General features: G+C 39.4%; 1 protein-coding gene across 8 annotated transcripts in view; it reads right to left on the bottom strand.

Annotated features, from left to right (window-relative positions):
- Positions 1 to 21,031, bottom strand: part of DGKI (diacylglycerol kinase iota) — a 215,115-nt gene that overhangs the window by 134,370 nt on the left and 59,714 nt on the right. For all 8 annotated transcript variants that reach the window (XM_064654708.1, XM_064654704.1, XM_064654700.1 and 5 more), the window contains exon 2: positions 4,713 to 4,821. In XM_064654708.1, coding sequence (XP_064510778.1) covers positions 4,713 to 4,821 — 109 coding nt within the window. The remainder of the gene's footprint in view (positions 1 to 4,712; positions 4,822 to 21,031) is intronic.

Here is a 21,031-nt window from a genome sequence, read left to right on the forward strand (position 1 = left end):
CAAAAACCCATGAAAATATGTAGGCTGCAACTTTCAGAATTTTCAGGTGTTCAGTTTCTAGGTCTTGGTTCACCACATTCTGTTCCTTTTTCTGCCATTCTCCTTTCCCCCACCAACATCTCTGCATGAATCGCCCTGTATTCTCTTCTGAGCTTTTGAGATCCTCATAACCATCATCTGAGCAATTTTTAAGTATGCACGGAGCTTGCACTCATCACAACTTACTTACATGGAACTAGAATTCTTACCACTTCTACATGTTTTTATGTGACTAATGGAATACCCACATCCCAGGGATCTCCTTTTCTCATGAGTGATCTGATAATGTACATCTCTTTTCAACTGAATACTCAGTTCCCAAGTACAAAACTTAGTCTTGCAGACACTCTAATGGAAGGGAAGTATCCTTCAGTGTAAAAGTTAATATAGCTTTTAGGAACTTATGATGCAGAAGCCAGACCATCCATGGGGAAAATAAATAAATTTATCTAGATTGAGGGAACTGTTTCATCATATGTAAAACATGGATTACTGCATTAGCACACACGTTAATTATCCAGAGTATAATACATCACTAGGCACTTCCAAACACCTACTGTCCATGAAAGTAAGTGGACAAAACTACTGACTAATGCCAAAAAGATACAGAATATAATGCAACAGATTCACTGCGAAGTCACATTCACTTATTACAAATACCTCACTGATACAGGTCACCTCACTGTCTATTTATCTAGCCAATACCTCATCAGTTTTTCCACAAGGATGTTATGGAAGATAGTGTCAAAAATCTTGCAAAAGTCAACATAAAAGCCATTACTCTCCCCTCATCTACCAAGTCAGTAATTTAATTACAGAGGTCTGTTAGGTTGGTCAGGCATGATGTCCCCTCCACAAGTCAATGCTGGCTACTCTCAATCACTTCTTATTCTTACTATTTTTGGAAATTACTTCCAAAAGGATTTGCTCCATCACCTTCACAGGAATCAGGGTAAGGTTGATCACTATGGAGCTCCCTGGATCCTCCTTGACCTTCTCAAAGGCAGAATTAACATTTGCTTTGTTGAAGTCCTCAGGAACCTCCTCTGACCATCATGACCTTTCAAAGACAGCAGACTGTCCTTGCAGTGATATCAGCCAGCTCCCTCAGCACTTTTGTGTGCATCTCATCAGGTCCCATGGACTTTTGTATATTCAGTCTAAGTATTCCCTAACCTGATCATCCGCGCCGCATTTCCTGCCCCATTCAGCAGCAATTCAACATTTTTCCTGTTGTTCCTACCTTCCTCTTCCTGTTAGATTCTACCCTAGATGAGGTCTGGCTTTCCTTACTCCATCTGTGTGGAATCGGGTGGTGCCTTCTACAACCCTCCTGAGCTAAGTCTGATTCCACATCTTGCTAAATGCCACTTTTCAACTTCTACTCCAACACATAGTTTTCTGGTTTTGTTAAGACCTATAAGATTTTTGGCTTTGCTTTTTATACATATAATGTATGGTATAAGGTTATAATAAACATCCAACTTGCACGCAGAGAACTCTGATTGTGCATTCACAGAACACAAAGCAAGGATCAGTCAAGTTTTTTCATTGACCTCCAAGAATGAAAGCTGCATATCTTCAAATGCCACTTATGAGATATAACCAGGGTTCTAAGTCATCGTGTCATGGGAGAAGACAAGAAATGGACATCAACAGGAAAAAATGCACTATGAACAAACAAACAAAACAAAACAAATCAAACAAACAAACAAAAAACCCCAAAACCAAAAAAAAAAATGAATTTCTGGCTGGTGTGAACTTCAACACATTAGTATCCTCATGGCTATCAATATTTTTGTAGGTACCAAAGAAAGCAAGAGCTAGAAGGCAGTACTTAAAAGGAAATTAGAGGAGGACTTTGTGTGCTAACTTATGGTAATATTCCTTTGTAGTAAAGGGCAGTAGAGAAATACACAAAGATCTAGATCCTCGAGGGTACAAAGGCACTGTATGAGGTGGTTCAGTCTGTACTTACTTGAGAATCTGGTCTAGAATTACTTTATTATTAACACATGGGAGAGATGTCTAAAATGGGCAAGGGTGGAAGAAGAGGATATGCATAAACATATCACAGGAACAGTCATTTAAGTTGGTTCTTTTTTGGTAAGGCATACTCTGCACTCCCCTCTGGCTATAATATCACCTATTCCAGAAAATATATTCTGTATCACCCTGGTGTGAAAAAATAACATTAAATTATACAGCAAAACTACAAGTTAACTTGAATTAAGTGTAACAAATGTGATGACACTGGATACTTGCAGTTATGTCAGAGAAAAGAAACCTCAGGGAAGACAGACAGTAGCAACAACAATAATAAAGAATACTGTTTTTTCTGTAAAAGGTCTTAAGGGATATGAGAATCATCACCTCTGTTTTACAGCTAGAGTGGCTGATGTACTGAGAGGTAAAACAATTCATCTGAGCTCACTCACGAGGTAAGTGACAGAGCAGAGAACGGAAATCCCACTCTCTGAATCAGTGTCCTGTTCACAAGACCATCTGATAATGACAAATCACCTGCCGGGAGTTCTCAAAAATGAAGGCAATGGCCAGGGAATTCTTTCCAGTTATTACTGTGAAGACTGCAGGAGAAAATATTTCCTCCCTGCTAAGTCAAGTGACAATTTATGTTTAGGTCGTTTAGACTTTGGAAAGATCTCCCATCATGGGTCCTTGGAGAATCAGCCTCAGAAATACTTAAGAGCAGGATGGAATAGATGGGGATCCAACACAATGATCAATGTTGCCTTCTAGTGACTAAATACAAAGATTTCTTGTCTGGCTCTGACACATCTTAATCGAAATATCTTTTCCCTCTACCACATACACCTTTGGACTTAAAATAATTTAAAACTTAGGGTTTTTTCTTTATTGAAATTCACTACCTGTTATAAAATTTTGGCCCATCTCAACTTCCCCACGTCTCCAAACCACCTCCCTGTTATCTCTTTTACATTTACTGTGCCACAGATTCAAGAAATACCTTTCTCTCATTTACCAGTTACTACAGCTGGTCATTTCAGGCTCCTCACAGCCACAGATGTCTGCCACTCACTATCCTGTCCCTTTTCCCCATATGCCACAGGGTTGTCTCCCTTCTCCAATAAAGTGTGAAGTAAAACAGCAACATAAACCTGAGAGGCTGTAAACTGCTAAGAAATTGAACTAATCAAAAATCTAAAACATAAGCCAGGAAGTAAAGCGCAAAAACACCACACAAACACAATTATAACCCACAATATTTAATCAATATTTACCTACTAATAGCAAATCTTGCAGTATTTATGTATTAGGATCATAAGAGGAACCATCTGGTAAAAGGAGTAGCAGACAATTGACTTTGACAAAGGGCAAGCTGTGATTGTTGGACCTGGGGTTCAGGGTTTTTGTTTTGGCATTTTGTTGCTCTTGGTTTTTTCTAAGTACAATTTTGAAAGGTGTTTAACTTAGCCTAATGTGCCTAACCCTTCACTTATGTGACTGATCCTTCAGATTTCTACTAAACAGCAGCAATGACTTAAACCAGACATTTTTACTACCTTGCTGAATCAGCGGCTGGGTTTTTGGGAATGAAAGATCAAGGTATTCTCCAAAGCACTTCAAAGAGGATTCTATACAAGCTTTCAAACTGCAGAACATCCTAGTGAATCTAATCCAACTTCCTGCAACACAACCTGTAAAATTTCATCCCCTTAAACTTCAAATGCAACAGCTGGGGTTGCAGGAGAGCAAGCAATCTAGAAAGCCATTCAAGTTTTGGTATAGAGAACAAAGATAAACATAAGCCATATTCATCAAACCAAAAGTTATCTTCACCTAAAAGCCACTTGGCTGGCTGGTGCCTTGGTACTGCAATGCACCAAGTTCTTCACCAGTAGCTCAGTGTAAAATCCAATGTATGCTTTGTTTTAAATGGGTCATTTGTGTGACCTGCTGGCTTACAGCTCACTTTCTTAGCTCATATCAGTGCACAACCACATGTAAGGTATGTGGGGATGGTTCAAAGTTGTGCCAGGGGAGGCACAGACTTGACATTAGGAAACAGAGAGCACAGTCAGACCCTGGAACAGGCATCCTGGGGAGGAGGTAGATGCCCCATGCTTGCCAGTCTTTAAAAGAAGTTTGGACAATTCCCCTAATAACCTGCTTTAACTTTTGGTCAGCCTTGGTCAGCCCAGAAACACAAAAGAAGCAAAGTAGGAGGGATGGAAACATGCTCTCTGTGTCTACACACCAGCTTGGGCCCAGAAGAAATCTAGCCATACCTACAAAGAATTGTAGCCAAAGATTTCAGTTACCTACTCTACAGACACAGCCAACTTGACATGAGTCTTCAGCCTTAAACTTTGGCTCATTGAGCAGAGGAACAAAACCCTGCTTTGCTAAAATAAGATCAACCTTTGATAGCAGATTTTTTCAAGAGGGAAGTGAGCAAATGTAGTCAGGCAGCTTCCGAGATGGAAAATCTGAACAGCTCTGTCCTGTGTTGCTCAAGTCCCCACAGGTTTTCATGTCTCTGCCTTGTGCTTCAGTTCATAATAGAAACATGTTCCTAATGACTAGCACTAATTCTGATAGCAACACAATGTCTTATGTTGATGCAATGATGGAGAGAGCACTAACTAGAGATACTGCTCAAATTAACTGCCAAAAACCCAAATACCTACAGTCCACTCTAAGGCGGCTCTTGGTTCCTTCACTGGTCCATTGGAGACTGCAATGTTGAGGGAATGCACAGGAGCCAAGTGCTGGAGGCCTGACCTGGAGATTGCTTTCCTGCAAGTTGAAAAGAAAAAAAGAAAAACAACACACAAATAAATGGAGTGTATACATAACATATATATATATATATATATATATCTCCAATATAATTACCCAACATCCACCCCACCCTTCTCCAGAAATCAGAAGAGGCAGCACTACATCTCATTTCAGCCTCAGTGAAATGATGCTTGAATGCCATCTTCTGCTAAAGCAGTTTAGGAAAAGAATAAAGTAATGTGATCACTGGAAATTACTGTTTAATGAAGATCAGTTACTCATCTGGCATTAAGCTGAAATATCAAGCCCAGTGGACTGTATATGGTTATGTTTGCCAGTTTCTGTGGAGTCCTCATGCATTACACCTATTCCTTACACACCAACTGAATCTGTTGAATCAGTTTATGCATAATTACAAACACCTTTTATAGGAGGAATGAAATATGAGTTTATACAAAGAATGTAACACTTGTTGCTTTTACCTAGTTTATAGACTAGAAAAAGTCATCCATTCAGCATCCAACTATGTAAAACAAGACATGGGGACATCAGTTCACCAGGAAGAGGAATCATACACTACTACCTTCTTTGATCCTATCAGCATCCCCCAAGGTATTACAGCTTCTTTCCACTTATATTTCAATTTTATCTCATAGCTCTGAAGGCACGGATGTGGCCTCCTTCCGAAGTCATAGATAGTGACCAGAAACCCTTCTGATGCTGGCTGCACAGCACTGAGGGCATATCCACTGCCTATCTCCCTAGAGGCATCCAGCCCTGACAGAGCTGCCTCCAACTGTGAGCCATAAGGTGGAAGCACAGTACACTGCCAATACAAAGCTCATCAGCACATGAACAGTCAGTTTCCTAAAGCTTCTTAACATTATTGCATTGTATATATTAGAACCTGATGGCAGTGGTCAAAATAATCTCACAGCTTCGGCTGCAGTGATTCAGAAGAGGACAAAAATCATCTCAGGGAGATATCTCCCTTTGTAAGCCAGATACACACATCCTCCACAAAGTGAAATGACAGTCTGTTTGTGTAAAGTGCATTTTTGTGATACCACTCCCACAGTGCAACAGCTATTTATAGCATCTCCTAATCTTACCACTGTCCCAAGGCAATAAAGGTCAATTGAGCCAGTGGAGACAATCCAGGTCAGCCATATGCTAAATAAATCTTTTCATTGTCCTGAAAATATACAGTGCGATACATATCCACAGTAAAGGAGCTTGGAAGCCTCACTGCTCTCAGTGCAAATGTGGAAAAACCAAGAGAACTGAATCAGAATCTCTTAAATCCCCCTTCCTGTGGGTAGCATGAACAACTCAGAACATTAAAAAGAAAGGGGGCATTGAATGATCAGAGGCTGATGTTAAAGCAGGCAAGGTTTCTTCCAAGATATTTTGCATTTGACAGAAACCCAGTAGAGAGAAAAAGACCAAGGAAAAGACTTTTACCACCTGACACTGTATCAGGAGGAAACAATTTAGCAAGAAAGATTTTATGCCAAATATATCAGTACAACATAAGCCACCCATCTCAATGACTAGATTAAGGCCTTGGAGACATAAACCACAAGAAACTCCAAACATTTTTAAAAACATATTTTTCAAGAAAACTTTCAATATTTGGTAGTCTCCTTCCATGTTGTTTTCAGTATCAATGTAGTTATTCAGGCTTCCTAAACAAAAGACTACATTCTTGTGTCTATTTGTGGTTTTATAACATGATAATTTATTTGGGTGGAAATAGGGCAGTATCACATTTTCCACTCTGCATCACTGACAGGGGTAAAGCAAACCTACTGCCCTCACAACAGAGGAAGGTAAATATGCCTAATGAATGGCTACAGATATCTCAGCATCAAGCCTTGGATGCTATTTCAAGTCAGAATTAGAGATGTGCAAGCCTCCCACAGCTGAACCTGAGACTTGGCCCACATTTCTTTAAGAGCAAGCTGAGGCTGATGAGCCTTTTGGGGGAGACCTGGCACAGTTTTGTGCCAACAGCCTGCCCTTCCTCTGCATGCCAAGCTGAATTTACAGCTTTGTCTGGAAAGCACACAAACCACAGGCATGACAGCAACACCTTTATTTTTTTTCAGGTCTGTTTTAACATAAAAGCCTTAAAATTATCTCAGGGATTGCAAATTTGCATGAGCCACCCAGAAGTGACCCTAAGGCCCAGGGGCACACTAAAAATACATATTATTACACCACTTCTTATCAGAACTTTGTCTCATAACAGAGACACAGAGTGTCAAAACACACTGCATGCACCCCAGAAGCCTTTCCCATTAACAAAGGAGGTCAAGCTAAACAGCAAGCACATGGCATTCTAATAAGTGTAAGACAGACAAGAGAGGGAAAAATGGGGGGAAAGGGAAGGTAGCACAAATCTGATAACAGATGCTGAGTAACCAGGTGATCATATCTCATATTACTTTAAATAACAGATTTCACCACCTGTCACTTTTCCAATAGCAAGGTAACATGGTTGGCTTTTAGTTATCTTTCCCAGCACTTTCATCTCCACTGTGCTGAGTGCATGAATGAGAACACAGGCTTGACAGTCAGCCTTTCCCATAGAAGCAAAAGTAATCACAGTTCCCCTGATAAGAGACAGCCATAAAAAGTGCATCTGTGGTTTCATGATATATTCCATTCTTCAGACTGTGATGTCCACAACTTTGTTAAAATGGGCACAGCAGCCAGCTTGCTGATGTAGCAACCAACAGCTAGGAAATACTGCATCATAAATAATCAGCTCTATTTTGATAATTACGTTTTCATATCCATTAATCAATAATTTGTGGTGGATGTTATTATCAACTTAGCTAACACATCACCATTGTGAACAACCATGGGTAAACATTAATGTCTATGTCATTGAATATATAACAAACAAATATATCTGATACTAATTCCACAGCTGATACCACTAAGGAAATTCTTTAACAGAGCAATTGACTCTCTTGAAAATCAAAAGCAATCAAACATTCAAGCTATTCAACTACACTGATTTTTTTAAAAAGCATTAGATTTGCATTTTGCTGAAAAGTCAGGCGAGACTCAACCTACTTATTAGATCAAAGGATACATATTTTATCAGGGGAGATTTGAGTTTATATCCCAGCCTTTGGCTTTACTGAGCCTTCTCCTCCACTGAAGGCATATAAATATACTCCAATGTTAGACTCCACAGTTTTACCTGAACCCTCAAAGATCACAACAATTAGTCAATAGTATGCAACCCATGTAAGTGCTAGAAAAAAATCTATTTGGAAGGGAAAGAGTAAGTTAGTGCTGAATGTGACTGCCATTTTTGTTGTCACTGGTGTTGGAGTTGCTGCCTTTCCAAAGCTGGGGATATTACCTCCCTTGCATAGAAGCACAAATTTCCATTGGGTTAGTCTCTCAGCTCCAGGATTGAGAGAATGTAAAAACGCAGAGACTGGCTTCCATAGACCCCATGGCTAGGACATCTGCTGGGAGAGAGGTTTCTGGGAGTCTTTTCTCGAAGTTAATCTACATGTTTACAGAGAAAGGGATAGTCATTTGTATAATGAAGTTTAAGTCACAACAGCTTTGAATTTCTGTGAATATTCTATGTAGATAAACCCTACACTTGCCAGCTCTCAGCTTTGCCAATCACAACTTGAAAATCCCTGTACAAGGCCAGACAGCACCTGTACTCTGTATGAACAAATTATATGCACCTGAGTTTGTTTCAAGCTGGTTTTCACTCCTGCAATTTGGTGCTTAGGAATGCAATGAAGAAAATGTACTGGCTAATCTCTGGCATTAAGTTTTCCCCATGCATCTCTGCTGACTGCACTGTGCCCCTGCAACTCACTGCTCCCAGCTTGACTTCTGGGCAGGTACTGTTCTCCTTTTGAGCTGACCACAGGGCAACCATTATTTCACTGCAACATCAATTCCCATATTTTTTGCATTTGATATAAAAGAAGCGAACTTCAGTCATATTAAATCATCTGTCTGGTGTAGCAACCCATTTCTGACAACATCCAGTAGCAGGTGTTTAGAGAAGCACTGGCACAAATTGGGTGATCCTTCCCCTGACATACTCCAGTCCCAGTTTCCAGTAATCAGTAGTTTAAGGACTTCCTGAGCTGGCGGCTGCTTCCAGACCTTTGCACTTAATAGCCTGTAATGGCTCTTTACTCTAGGAATGTGTTGGTCCTTCCCTGAACCCATTTATAGTCTTGGTCTCCACAGCAGGCTATGTAATGAGCTATACAATTTAATTACGGGCAATGTAAAGTACTTCCTTCTGTCTGTTTTTAAAATTCTGACTGATAATTCAATTGCTGTATCATATTGTGAGTAACAGCGAGTAATCACTTGCCTCTCTACACCTTCTGTGATTTTATGAATCTCTTCATGTACCCTTTCATTCACACCCCCCCCCAACTGGAAGCAGCCTAGACTTAGACTTTTGCTAATCCTGAAGCTGTTCTATCTTTGTCAAAGTTTTCTAGCTCAATTATGTCTTTTTTGAGGTGAGATTGCCAGAACTAGAACAAATATTCAACATCTGGCTGCACTAGAAGCTTATCAGTGGTGTCATCATACTTTCTGCACTGTTCTCTTTAATTATCCAAAGATCTCTTTCCTGGATGTTAAATGATAATATAAAGTCCAAACTTGTTAGCTTTTTTCTCCTGCATGTGCATTATTTTGCCTTCATCGATCTCACATTTCAACTGCAATTTGCTGCAGAGTCATTCAGTGTCAAGAGATCCTTCTGAAAATTTTCTGCAACCCGCCCTGACTAATTGTGCAAAGCAGCAGCAAGCTTTACCCCCTTGCACTGCGCTCCCTGTGAGCAGCACTGCTCCCATCACAGGTCACTGCTGCTCCCCATCAGTAAACTCATAAGTAAACTCTGAAAACCACCCCATTGCTTCCTACACTTACACTGTTGTTTAACCATGAGGACACACCCATTTCACCACTAGTTTTGATACCAAAAGCTTTTTTTTCTTAACCTATTGAAGCTTTCTGAAGATCATGTTCTATCCCCTCCACCAGACCACCCCAGTTCATCGGCCTTGTGCATCTCTCAGCAATTTCTGCAAGATTTACCAGTCCTGGCTTCCTTAGGAAAAGCTGTCCTGGCTCTCCCACAGCACATCACGTTCAGCTGTGCATTTACTAATCCTGCATCTTATCGGCAGTTTTACTGGTTTCTCTGATTAAAACTTACTCCTGGGTTACCCCATCACCACTCTGTGAACCCCTGTGTGACCACTCTACTCCTCTAGGACTGGAGTTTGTTTAAGGGAGGTATTATAAAGCCCTCTCAGCAGTTTCTAATTTGAATGCCATCAGAATACTTGGCCAATAACTAATCATTAGGCTTTGATTTTGCTCTTTTGTCAATGTCATCTTTAGTCTCCTACATTAACCTTCCCATCCTCCTCAGGTTTATCCATACAAACAGCAGCTCAACCTAGGACACTCTCAGGCACCCTAAGCAGTGAACATTGATGCAAGAAATTTAATCAGCACCGAAAGAAATAGACCCTTAAAAACTCCTCAAGAAATGCTTTCTTAAGCATCTGTCACTGCCTGCTGCCCACAGAACTAGTGTATGGAAATGCAAAGATTTTGGTAGCTTCCCAGCCACTCGACATCCACATCACCAATACCCCAACAAACCTTTCCTCCCTCTCTCTCAACCCTCACCACACAGACCAGCTTGATAAAATGTGCATGGAAACTGATACATCTCCATGAAACACTGCAGCTCCATGCAGCTCTGAAGAGCTTTGCTTCCAGCCTCAAGCCAACCCTCCTGTACCTAATAAGTGGTTTATGTCCACTAGATACTGACCTGAAGACAGTGAAACAATTTTCCACTACCTAAGCACCTCAAACAGCAACCCCAGAGCTAAAAAGTGACTACAATACATCAAGTCCCTAGTAAGTTCTGATAGGTGCATTTGGCTCTATCACATCAAACACCTTATTCAGCTTGTATTGATCAGGTGCAAGACCAAAGTGAGCCAACAAACCTTTCTGTGACCATCTCCTTGAGTAAAAGTAACAAATCCAGTAGGCACAAATAATAGACAGAAATCCTACAAAAGGAAATATGAGGCCAAACAAAAGGAGCAAAAAGTAACTGCACAAAGTTTGATCTGGCTAACAGGGGAAAAGCCTCTACTACATGATGTTGTCTTTTCTGTGTCAACACTGCAGTTCACAGCCATTTCTGTTAGGCACGCGAAGGAAGCCTTTTGTTATTCTTGCCCCCCAAATTCTAGGTACAAGAATGGCAGGTTACTTTTCCTGTCCTAAAAGAATAAAATAGATTCACGAAGCAGGTTGTGTGTTAAAAGAGGCACTCACAAGTACTGTCATGAATATGTTTGCAGTTTCTCAAATGCAGACATGCAAACCGTCACTGCCCTGCGGTTATACTTGGAGCCTGGGTTAGTGTCAAAACAGTGCAAAGCAGAGAACTCCAAATGCCAAAGATCCCCAGTATATAATTTTTTCCATTCTCCTCTTCGTTTCACCAGTAGGCATTTATTAATCACCAAATTTTTTTCCTTTTGGAAATTAATCTATGGTTTCAATTAGATTCTGAACTGTGTTAAATTATTCAATCCCCTAAATCTTATCTTCCATCAAGAGTTCATCTTCTCAGAAGCCAGAGAAAGCCTAGAGTTTTGTGTCAGCTCCTATCAAGGTGACCAATATATCTTGTCCTAGATCTATAAATCACTTCAGAGTCTATGTTGCATCAAAATCAGGGTGACTTTGTTCCTGCATGCCTTCATTTGCCAGGCCCTGGATCTAGCAAATTCCCCTGGAAACTCTAACAATCCTCATCTGCAACGTGGAAACAGAAAAGGGCTTAGATCCAAGACTTGGATAATTAAACAGATAATTATAAGAAAAAGTCAAAGTCATATGGAATTCTCTCTGAGTTCCTATCAGAGCTTGGAATTATACATATCACTGGGTATCATTCATTTCTTCCTTCTGCTCACTCTTAATTTATTCCCTACATTTCTTAGTAAATAAGATAAAACATGAGGGGTACTTACGGTAGATGGCAACTAAATTTTAGGACCAACAAGGTCCCTCCCAGCCTTTCATTTAAATATTCTGAAAAGGTATGTACAAATGTGGTGATTACTCTTACCACAAAAAGTGATAGACCTTGGAGGATTCCTTGAAGTAACAGAAATGTCAGCACTAATTTGAGAGAGGAAGGAAGGAAAAAAGTGACACCATTTGTGATGCAATAAAGATAAAGAGTATCCTTTATCCCTGTAATTCACAGAGAAGGAGACTAACAAAGGAGCCTAGGAAAGCTGGAAAAATAGATATAAAAGCTTTTTCAAACAGATTTATTTGCTTCATTTTTGCTGCAGTCAAAACCAGTTTGTTTTGGGAGAGGATTTTAATTTTTTTTTTTAGCCTTTAGCTTTGAAGCTATGAACGTCAGGTCTGTAAAAGACCTTCTAGGTCATGAAATCCACTCAACTCTGTTTCAGGCAAACTTATATGTTTGAATTCATAAAGTTGTCAAGACCCACCTCAAATCTAGCCCAGTTGTTCTTTTTCTCTTATTCCTACTCAGAAGCTATGCCAGATCTCCACTCTTTAAAATCACCACACCATTAAAATCCTTTCTTTGTAAATTCCATCCAATATGCATGCCCCCGTACAATCTTTCTAAAATTCCTATTACTAGGATTTTCACATTTCATCCAAAGAGTTAAAGCTGAACCAACAACCAGTGATTTTGTATGATCTTTCTACAGAATAGAAGGCACGTGAAAGTCTTGATCCAGAAATCCTTAAATCTTTGGGTCAAAATCCTTTGAGTGAGGTTATGTGGGGCAGAGATGTGCATAGGGAGTTAGAAGCTCACATTTCAAAGACTCTGGAATCAATCAAGTAACCAAGATGATAAAATTTAATCACTGTCTTTTCAAGTAAACAACAAGAAATGCTCTAGGGAGCTCTGAGAATAAATGATTTCCAGCTGCATCGCAGACTGGACATCAGCATTACAGAAGATTGATATGTTTTTACTATTTCAGAAAACAAAGGAAATCTGAATGGGAAATATTTTCATAACAATACATTTCATCCAGACAAATATCATAGGATATGCAGGACCTCTGTTCTGTAGTTCAAGTGTAGACAAAAAAATGATGACAGTAAATTGGATGGACATGACTATGGTATGATCACGTGGTTTTTTTCTAATAATACGTTAAAATAATATATACTGATTTTCAAAAGGAGTGAAGAAATTCTACGTTATAACTCTGCCAACAAGATGAAAATAAGATTAAGGTCTTTTTTCAAGATACTTCTTGGTGGCATCATTTAATCTTCATTTGATCTGGAAGACAAAGAAAAGGAAAACAAGACAAGACAAGGAGAAAGGGAATTTAGAGCAGCATTTTAACATTAGTCTTGGAAATGTTTTCTTGCCACTCAGATGCTAGCACATGCTTTCTAAAATAACCTAATTTAAGGTAATTTTTATATCAGACCAGGATCCTTCGTTGGCATAAGCTATTTGCACAAGCTGAAATGTCATTATGGCTCAAGAACAATACAGCCTCACACAAACTACATAATAAAGTATTCTGGTTTTTTTTCTACAAATCAAATGTGTTCCTTGCAGTGTTGCACTATAAGCTTCAGAGAGATGTTTTAAACATGGATTTTTTTCAGAACCTTTCCATGCCCTCGAGTCATTATGTCCATTTCTTTCTTCATGTAGTCTTTTTTCCTTGAAAATGGAAAAGAGAAATTTTCATTGTCCATTTCCACATTTTTCCCCATTATAAGCTTTCATTTAGCTTACAAGTGTCTCACAAGGGTTAAAAATAAAAATCTTCCATTTCTGAGTATGCAAACAAAAATCGAAAAAGTAATGGAGAGTCATATTCACTACACGAGTGAAAAATAATTCTGTGGATTAAAGAAAAAAAAAGGAATACTGTAGGTATACCAGAATAATTTTTTACCAAGTATTGATATAAGAATCAAATTTTCTTCCTTGCAGATGCATAAATACCTAGGACTCAAGGAATGATCCAGAACAAAATAAGCTTTAAAACAATCCAAAGCAACAAATATTTTCTAACAAAAGACTTTGAAAGAACACAGGACAGAGAACTACTCTCCGTTCTGAAAAGCAAGTTAGACTTTCAAATTCTAAACACAATTTTTACAGAAAGCTGTCTAGAGAGCAGGGTAGGGAATGGAGTTGAGGCTTTGTCTACGTAGTTCTTGGGCCAAAAAAAAAAAAAGGAAGAAAAAAAAGGATGAGGGGAGAAAAAAAGCCTACATTTACTTTTCATTAGGGTGACACTTGAGAAGGGCAGATAAAAATATAAAACTACCATTCATTAACCAAATAAATTCTATTTTCTCTCTAAGGAAGGAAGTTCAGCAACTGAGATAAGAAAAAGGTTTTGCCCCCACTTCCCCCCCCCACCAAGTCTATGAAATACAAAAATTGATGCAAAAAAAATTCAACAAGTGTCCTTTTCTTCTCATGCCTCACCACAAAGACTACACAGTTTGATGGCATATACTGCTGTGCTCAGAAAATCTTGTTTTGAGCACCTGGGATGAGAGGCCCCTCATTCCTCAGGGGGCTGGTGGCTGCCAGGCAAGACAAGCACCACCATGCCCCAAGCACCTGCACCTTCATCCCCCCCATACCATTGCCAACTTTCTTCCATTCTGTTTGGCATAGTTTCTGTGCACCAGACTAAGTCCCAAGGGAGCAGGTGCATGTCCACCACTTTCAATTCCTCTGTTTGAAACAAACCAAAAGAGTTCAGCAGAGGGTGGAGGAAAGGGATTTACTGCAGTAAGTGAACAGCAGATGAAAAAAGCAGAAAGCAAGAGTCAATTCCTCAGCAAGTCTGTGCAGTAACCTGTTCCTGCAGGACCCCATCCAAAACTCAAATTCAATTAAAAGGTTTTGATTACTTTTAACAAGTTTTAGGATCAAATAATGGAGGCTTAGGGATTAAAAAAAAAAAAAACTAAACCAGGAATGGGGCATCTGGGTAGAAAATGTAATAAATCCCTACCTTTCCCTCTCCCTGTCAGCAACAACTGTCTGGTGATTTAGAAACAGGGAAAAAGTGCACCTCCTGTGATAAGATTCCACTCTTCCTTCAACAGACAGAAAGAAGAAAACTTAAAAAACAGCTTAAAATAAACTTCCAAAACTGGAAGAGAATTTGACTCAAGCCCTGCTCTGAGGTGTTAACCTGGAAATACCCAGCGTGTTTATAAAATATGAATTCACATTCATTTGGCTCTGAATAAAACATGAATTATCTACCAAAAATACTTATGTTCAAAGCTTATTCCTGATAATCAACTTTGGAATTACATCTAACTATTTGTTAAGAAATCAGTCTTTCTGTACCAAACCTTAACATTCCTGCCCGGAGGAGAAACCACATCAGGTTTCACATCAGATTAAGATGAAAACATCCCCTGTGTCATACAGTGTTACAAATCTCACTGGAATCACATTGAGGGCATGATGCCTTCACCACGCAGCAGACACTGAAATGGTGCTGCAGGGAGAGTCCAAGGTACTCTCAGTCAGGAGAGAGATTATTGCATTCCCTCCTCACCCCAAGGGACAGCTGTCACAGGGTTGAGCCTAGGTCTCAGTCCTGGAATAGGAAAACTTTCAGGGAGACACAGGAAGAGCAGGCAGTGCATCAAGTAGAGCAGTGATCTTCATGGCTGAGAAGAAAGTGGATATCCTTAGGTCTAGTTAGCAGGTCTGCTGATCTTGTTAAACAAATGGTATAACTGGAGTTTGGTTTGGTTCTTTTTCTCTTGGAACCAATTTCAGAAATGTTCATTTTTCTCATAATCTGCCCTTCTCTTTTTTTCATCTAAATTCTGTTAAAATATACATATGTGGTTTTTCTTCCTCCCTGTTGACTCACCAGTTGTACACAAGCAGGCTAAAAAAAACCCACAATACAAAGCACTGTCAAATGAACATAACAAGGAAACAGCAGGGAGGAAGAAGATTTATTTTTCCTCTAATTTCTTTCTTGCTATAGTAATACTGGGTGCTGCTTCTGTTGTGCCTATAAAACTTCAGAAAAGGACACACTAAGTTGCTGGTGCTCCTTCAGAGTCAGGTAAATCCTCAGACACCATGACCTGACAGCAGTCTTCCCACCTCAGCCCACCTAGAGCTGGAGGAGATCTGTCATTAAGCTTAATGACAGGGCATGCCATGTTACTTGGATATTATTTTAATCTGAAAGAGATTTTGAGTGTAAAACAGGGACTTGTAATGCCACTCAGCTCTTGTGTTGGTGTATTATTTAGTCACTGTTGGCAAAATACTGATTTAAAATTAAATCTCTGATGAGACAACAAAGAAAGGAAAATATTAGCTCTTTGTGCAGTGTTCTCATTATGAAAAATTCAGAGTAGTTTCTAAGGCTTTTTTCTATCACTGAGCATTAAGATGTGAAGGTAACTAACAGCATGGGAGATGAAAACCCTTTACCACAAAATTACCAGAGCAAAAGGCATCAACTGTGCAACCATCCTGTCCACTTTTACCCTGGAGCATTTCACCCTCAGCCCCAAAAGTATCACTTGCAGCAGTGAGAAGGAGGGTCAATTGCCAGATTCAATCCAACTTTGACCTTGTATTTTCTTGGGGCTTTTCAAGAAGGAAGCAATGGAGTCAAGTGTCTTATTCCTCTCGCACATGATAAACTACATGTTCTTTTAAGATCTGACCTGTGTGGGAATGCTGCATCCTTTTACAAAGATACATGACTAAATAGTCATTAAATCATGCTGTTTTCAGATAGAACTAAATCTTGATGGATTAAAAAATCAGTGAAAGTGGACTGCTCATCACACCTTGAATTGGCACTGTCTCCAGGTACAACATTATTTAAGGAAAGAAAATCCAACTCCTGTGAATTAAATTTAACTCTCCTTGAAAACTCGTTTCATTACATCAGCCCCACCAAAAGCATAGTAAGATACAGAAACAAACTTACTGTATTTTTCTCCTCATATATTTTACTGTTGCATCACCTACTCAAAAAGGCACACAAAGAGAAACTATTTCTTTAGACACTAGCTACCTGGTGGATTAAATCCCAGCTTCACCACAAAGTGACCACTGCTCCATCAAATAGAAGGAAAAATACCCTGTTGCTTTTTAGTGCTGACAGATACAGAGGATGCCAGGCCAGGCATCCAGCTCTGCGAGCTCATATGACTAAAGAGAAATAAAACCTGACCTTTTCTTAGCACGGAAATTCAAACTACTTTAGATCACCTGATCTAATGGGATCATAATATAGATGTGAAAAACATCCAAGTACAGGAGCAGTAGGGTGTTTATGGTTACTTCCCATGTCACTTTTCCAGCACTCCATAAAGCACGGAATCACTAGGTGTTATGCTGATTTTGGGATTACATCCACTTCAAAGAGAGAAACAAATTCTCCTCAAACTCTATCCTGTATATCCCTTCAACAGACCCTTCAACAAGATAGTAATGGGCAGTGAAGAGAGGTGGGAGAAGAAATATTTTGAATATTGTGCTCATTGCCCCCTTTCTAGTGATATTCCTCATTAGAGGTAATAGCACAGCTTGACCAAACCAACCTGCATTCCTGGGGACCTGGCCCACAGCATATGAGTCACCAAGGAGGAGGACACGAAGGAAGTTACACACATCCCCACCCCAGCGTGCTACTGCATTGAGCTGTTCCAGCTTCATTCTTCTAGCTGCTTTTACCAGAGCAGAAGGACAGAATGAACATAGTTAAGAAGAGGAGAGAACATGAACAGAGGGCACACAGCAAAAGATAGAGAAATCATGACATTTTAAGGGGAGGCATGCCCGATTTCTGCTCTGCCTGGGATTAAAATGTACTTTTTAGTATTGATTTTTGCTGCTCTAGAAATGAACATAATCAGCCCATGCTGGCAGTAGGGCAAAGAGTTCACATACTGACATATCTACATGAGCAATAGGGAAGAGAGGGGTAATCCAGATTTTGCAAAAATTACCTAACTGGTCAAGTTAGTATGACCACAAAACCCATCCTTGCTGGCTGCCCTCACAGCAGGTTATCTTGACAACTCCACAGGCAGTGTTGCTTCCCAAGAGCCCCATTCAGGCTTTCAAGCCATAAAGTGATACTGAGAGGTTGGAAAAAGTTCCACCAGGGAGGCAACTGAAAGTACACAGTAAGATCCTCCTAGTTACAGACAGGTAACTTCCTTAAAACAAATATCACACTAAAGGTCTTGGACAGGTAAAGTTCTGGGCAACAACAACAAAATAAAAAAATAAAGGGAGGGGGGAAAAACCTCTTATAGCAAAACAGACAGAAATGAAAATGTAAGTAAAATACTCTTGCCACCTTTTCACCCCAGATTTTCTTTAGTATGCTCTCTGTTCCTGGAAATGAATGGGGATGCCCACAGGGTGACCAGCAGCTGCCTCGCTGGGAACAAGAGACCTGATCCTCAGCTGGTCAATACGGTGTAACTCTGACTCCACTTTGGATCACTGGAGACATTATCCACAAATTAGTTAATCTTAGTTGCTAGCAGTAGCATAGTAAATCAATTATTTATAAGTAATACCAAACAAGGACCAAGAAAAAAAATTAAATTAGGCACCATCAAGAAAGATTAAAAAGAAAAAGAAAAACTCCCCAATTCCCATTGCGTTTGGGAAGCACAGAAGCAGATAACTTCTATTTGCGGTGGGAGTTAATAAAACATTATAACCCACACCAAAAAATGCACAGAACACAAACACTGTTTACCTGAGACAATTGCAGCGTTTCAACTTAAAAGAACTTTTAGATTACTTAATTCTTACTCACCCGAATCAGAATGTGAAAATTATTTCCACTTAATAAAATCTTGCTGTGATTGAGGGAAAGTCTGTGCCCCTTGGACTACAGTAACATGAAAAAACTGCTGAGGGAGTGCCTGCAGAAGAGATTGTAAGTGCTCTGAAGCCACTCATTCACACTGGTATGTAAATCAAGCGCAAACTTCCCACTTAGCAGTGCTCTAAGGAAAACTAACAGTAAATTGTGTACAATAATAAAAATTACACAATCTACGGCACAGTGAATGCTAACTCAGATTCTTACAGGTCCTCCAGAACCTCCACTTATTTTTATATTTTGCTTGCTTTGGTTTTTAAGGCATCTGGTTGCAAAGAGCAATACTGAAACCACAGCCCATCCATAATGCAGCAACGCCTGTCTGAATTTGCAGAGAAACTGATGCAGTAATTTTGGTTATAAAAGGGTCATGATTCAAATGCCAATGACATTACTTCAACATTGTTGACAAAGCACTGCTAATCAAAGCATACAAGAGATGAGGACAAATACCTACAGAGTCTATTTGAGTGACTGCTCATTTTGGGTGGGCTTTTAAAACAACATTGCTGGTAGCAGAAACACTGTAAGCTTAATTTTCTTGACAAGTCAGGATTCAACTTTCCAAAGTTGAGAGATGCTGCATTAACTGATGAAGACTGTAATTCCATCTGGGGTAACGCAATAAATTTGAGCTTTGTTCTCCTGGTCTATCATGTCACCAGAAACCTTTGCTGGAGTTACAGAAGTACTACATGCAGACAAGAGTGAATTACCTCATCAATAAAATGTTTCAGGAGCTTTTCCAGAAGCAGCAGCAGAAAAACAAAGAGCAATTGAAACTTGAGAGAAGCTATTTGTTGTGCATTATGAGTTAATTTATAATGCCAAAATATTCCATTAACTAAAGTAACAGTTTATTTGTAACTTCATTTTAAGCTCATAAATAACAAAAAAACCTCTTTACAGCACTATAAGTTGTGAAATTTCATTTCTGTAGAGTTGTTCATGTTGCAGATTTTGAAATGCATTATAAAACAGGAAGTAAGCCAGCATTATGTAGATATAAACCAAAAGATACATCTTCCTCAGATATAATTTGTTCCCACAGAGTTCTGGATCTCAATCAGCTTTGATCAGAGTAGCTAATATTTTCAACAGATGCTAAGGATGGGATTTTTTTTCTTTTAAAACAAATAAAAGGCATTTGCCATCATATCTCATCCAAATGACTGCATCCTAAATTTAGAGCAGTATTTTAATCTTCTAATCTGTACAAGATCTTGTTCTGGGATCATGTTCACTTTAGTGTATCCATCATCACTGGACTGAAATTCAAATGAGAAGGGAAAGCATTAACAATTGTTTACTAAGAAATACTTTTTTGGAGAAGGGAGGGAACTTATTCAACAACTTACTGAAGTGCATCACCTGTCTCCTAATATCACCTTCTTTGAAAAGCCACCTGGAAATGGACTTATTATTGAATCTATCATCCCTAACTGTACAGATCATCAGCCTCATCTTTCCTCATACTTTCATCCAACAGGGAGACACTCTAAAGAAAATGAGGTCAGAGCCTATGCAGAAGGAACCAGACTAACTAGAAACTTGCAGAAAAAAGTAGGTTGCCAAGAAGTAAGAGGTCAGTCACAGGTGCCCTGAGCCTCTCCCTGCAATCCCCACATTTAGGAATTTCCTCTGTTGCACTGAAAACCAAGTGGCAAGTATGGTGCTACTCTCCCCCAGATGGAATATTCCCCCCAGACACCTACACACCCTCATCTTCTCGTAATTTTTAAGAGCTGCCTGACGCTGAAGTAAATGCAAATGTGCTTGACATCTCTGGTTCAGCTCCATATGTGATGTCCTACATTCAGGGAGCTCGAAGTGAAATTATGTTACCTCCCTTCACCATCAAGGTTCAGAAAGGCAAAACATAACTTTGTCAAGGTTGCAGTGTAAGAGGAGGAATTAAGGGAAACAAAAATTAAAGCCATTGCTGAATTCAAAGCCCTTCTTTGTTCTCATTTTACTACTTATACATAATATATCATCCACGTATCTCATCACATCTTAGGTTTATTTATCTACACTGCTCCTTTGACACTCTGTCAAGAGACACTTACATATGTAGTTCTCATTATTCCAAACCAGTTCTAATATTTGCAATTGGAGAGTTTTCTGTAGGTTAAAAGAAATCAAAGTTCAGATGCCAAATAAAGGGGAACAGTTTCTATTCAACTGGTGAAAGAGAAGATTTTTTTTTTTAATAATCAGAA

This window comes from Pseudopipra pipra, chromosome 5 (assembly GCF_036250125.1).
Source record: "Pseudopipra pipra isolate bDixPip1 chromosome 5, bDixPip1.hap1, whole genome shotgun sequence".
NCBI classification, from domain to species: Eukaryota; Metazoa; Chordata; class Aves; order Passeriformes; family Pipridae; genus Pseudopipra; species Pseudopipra pipra.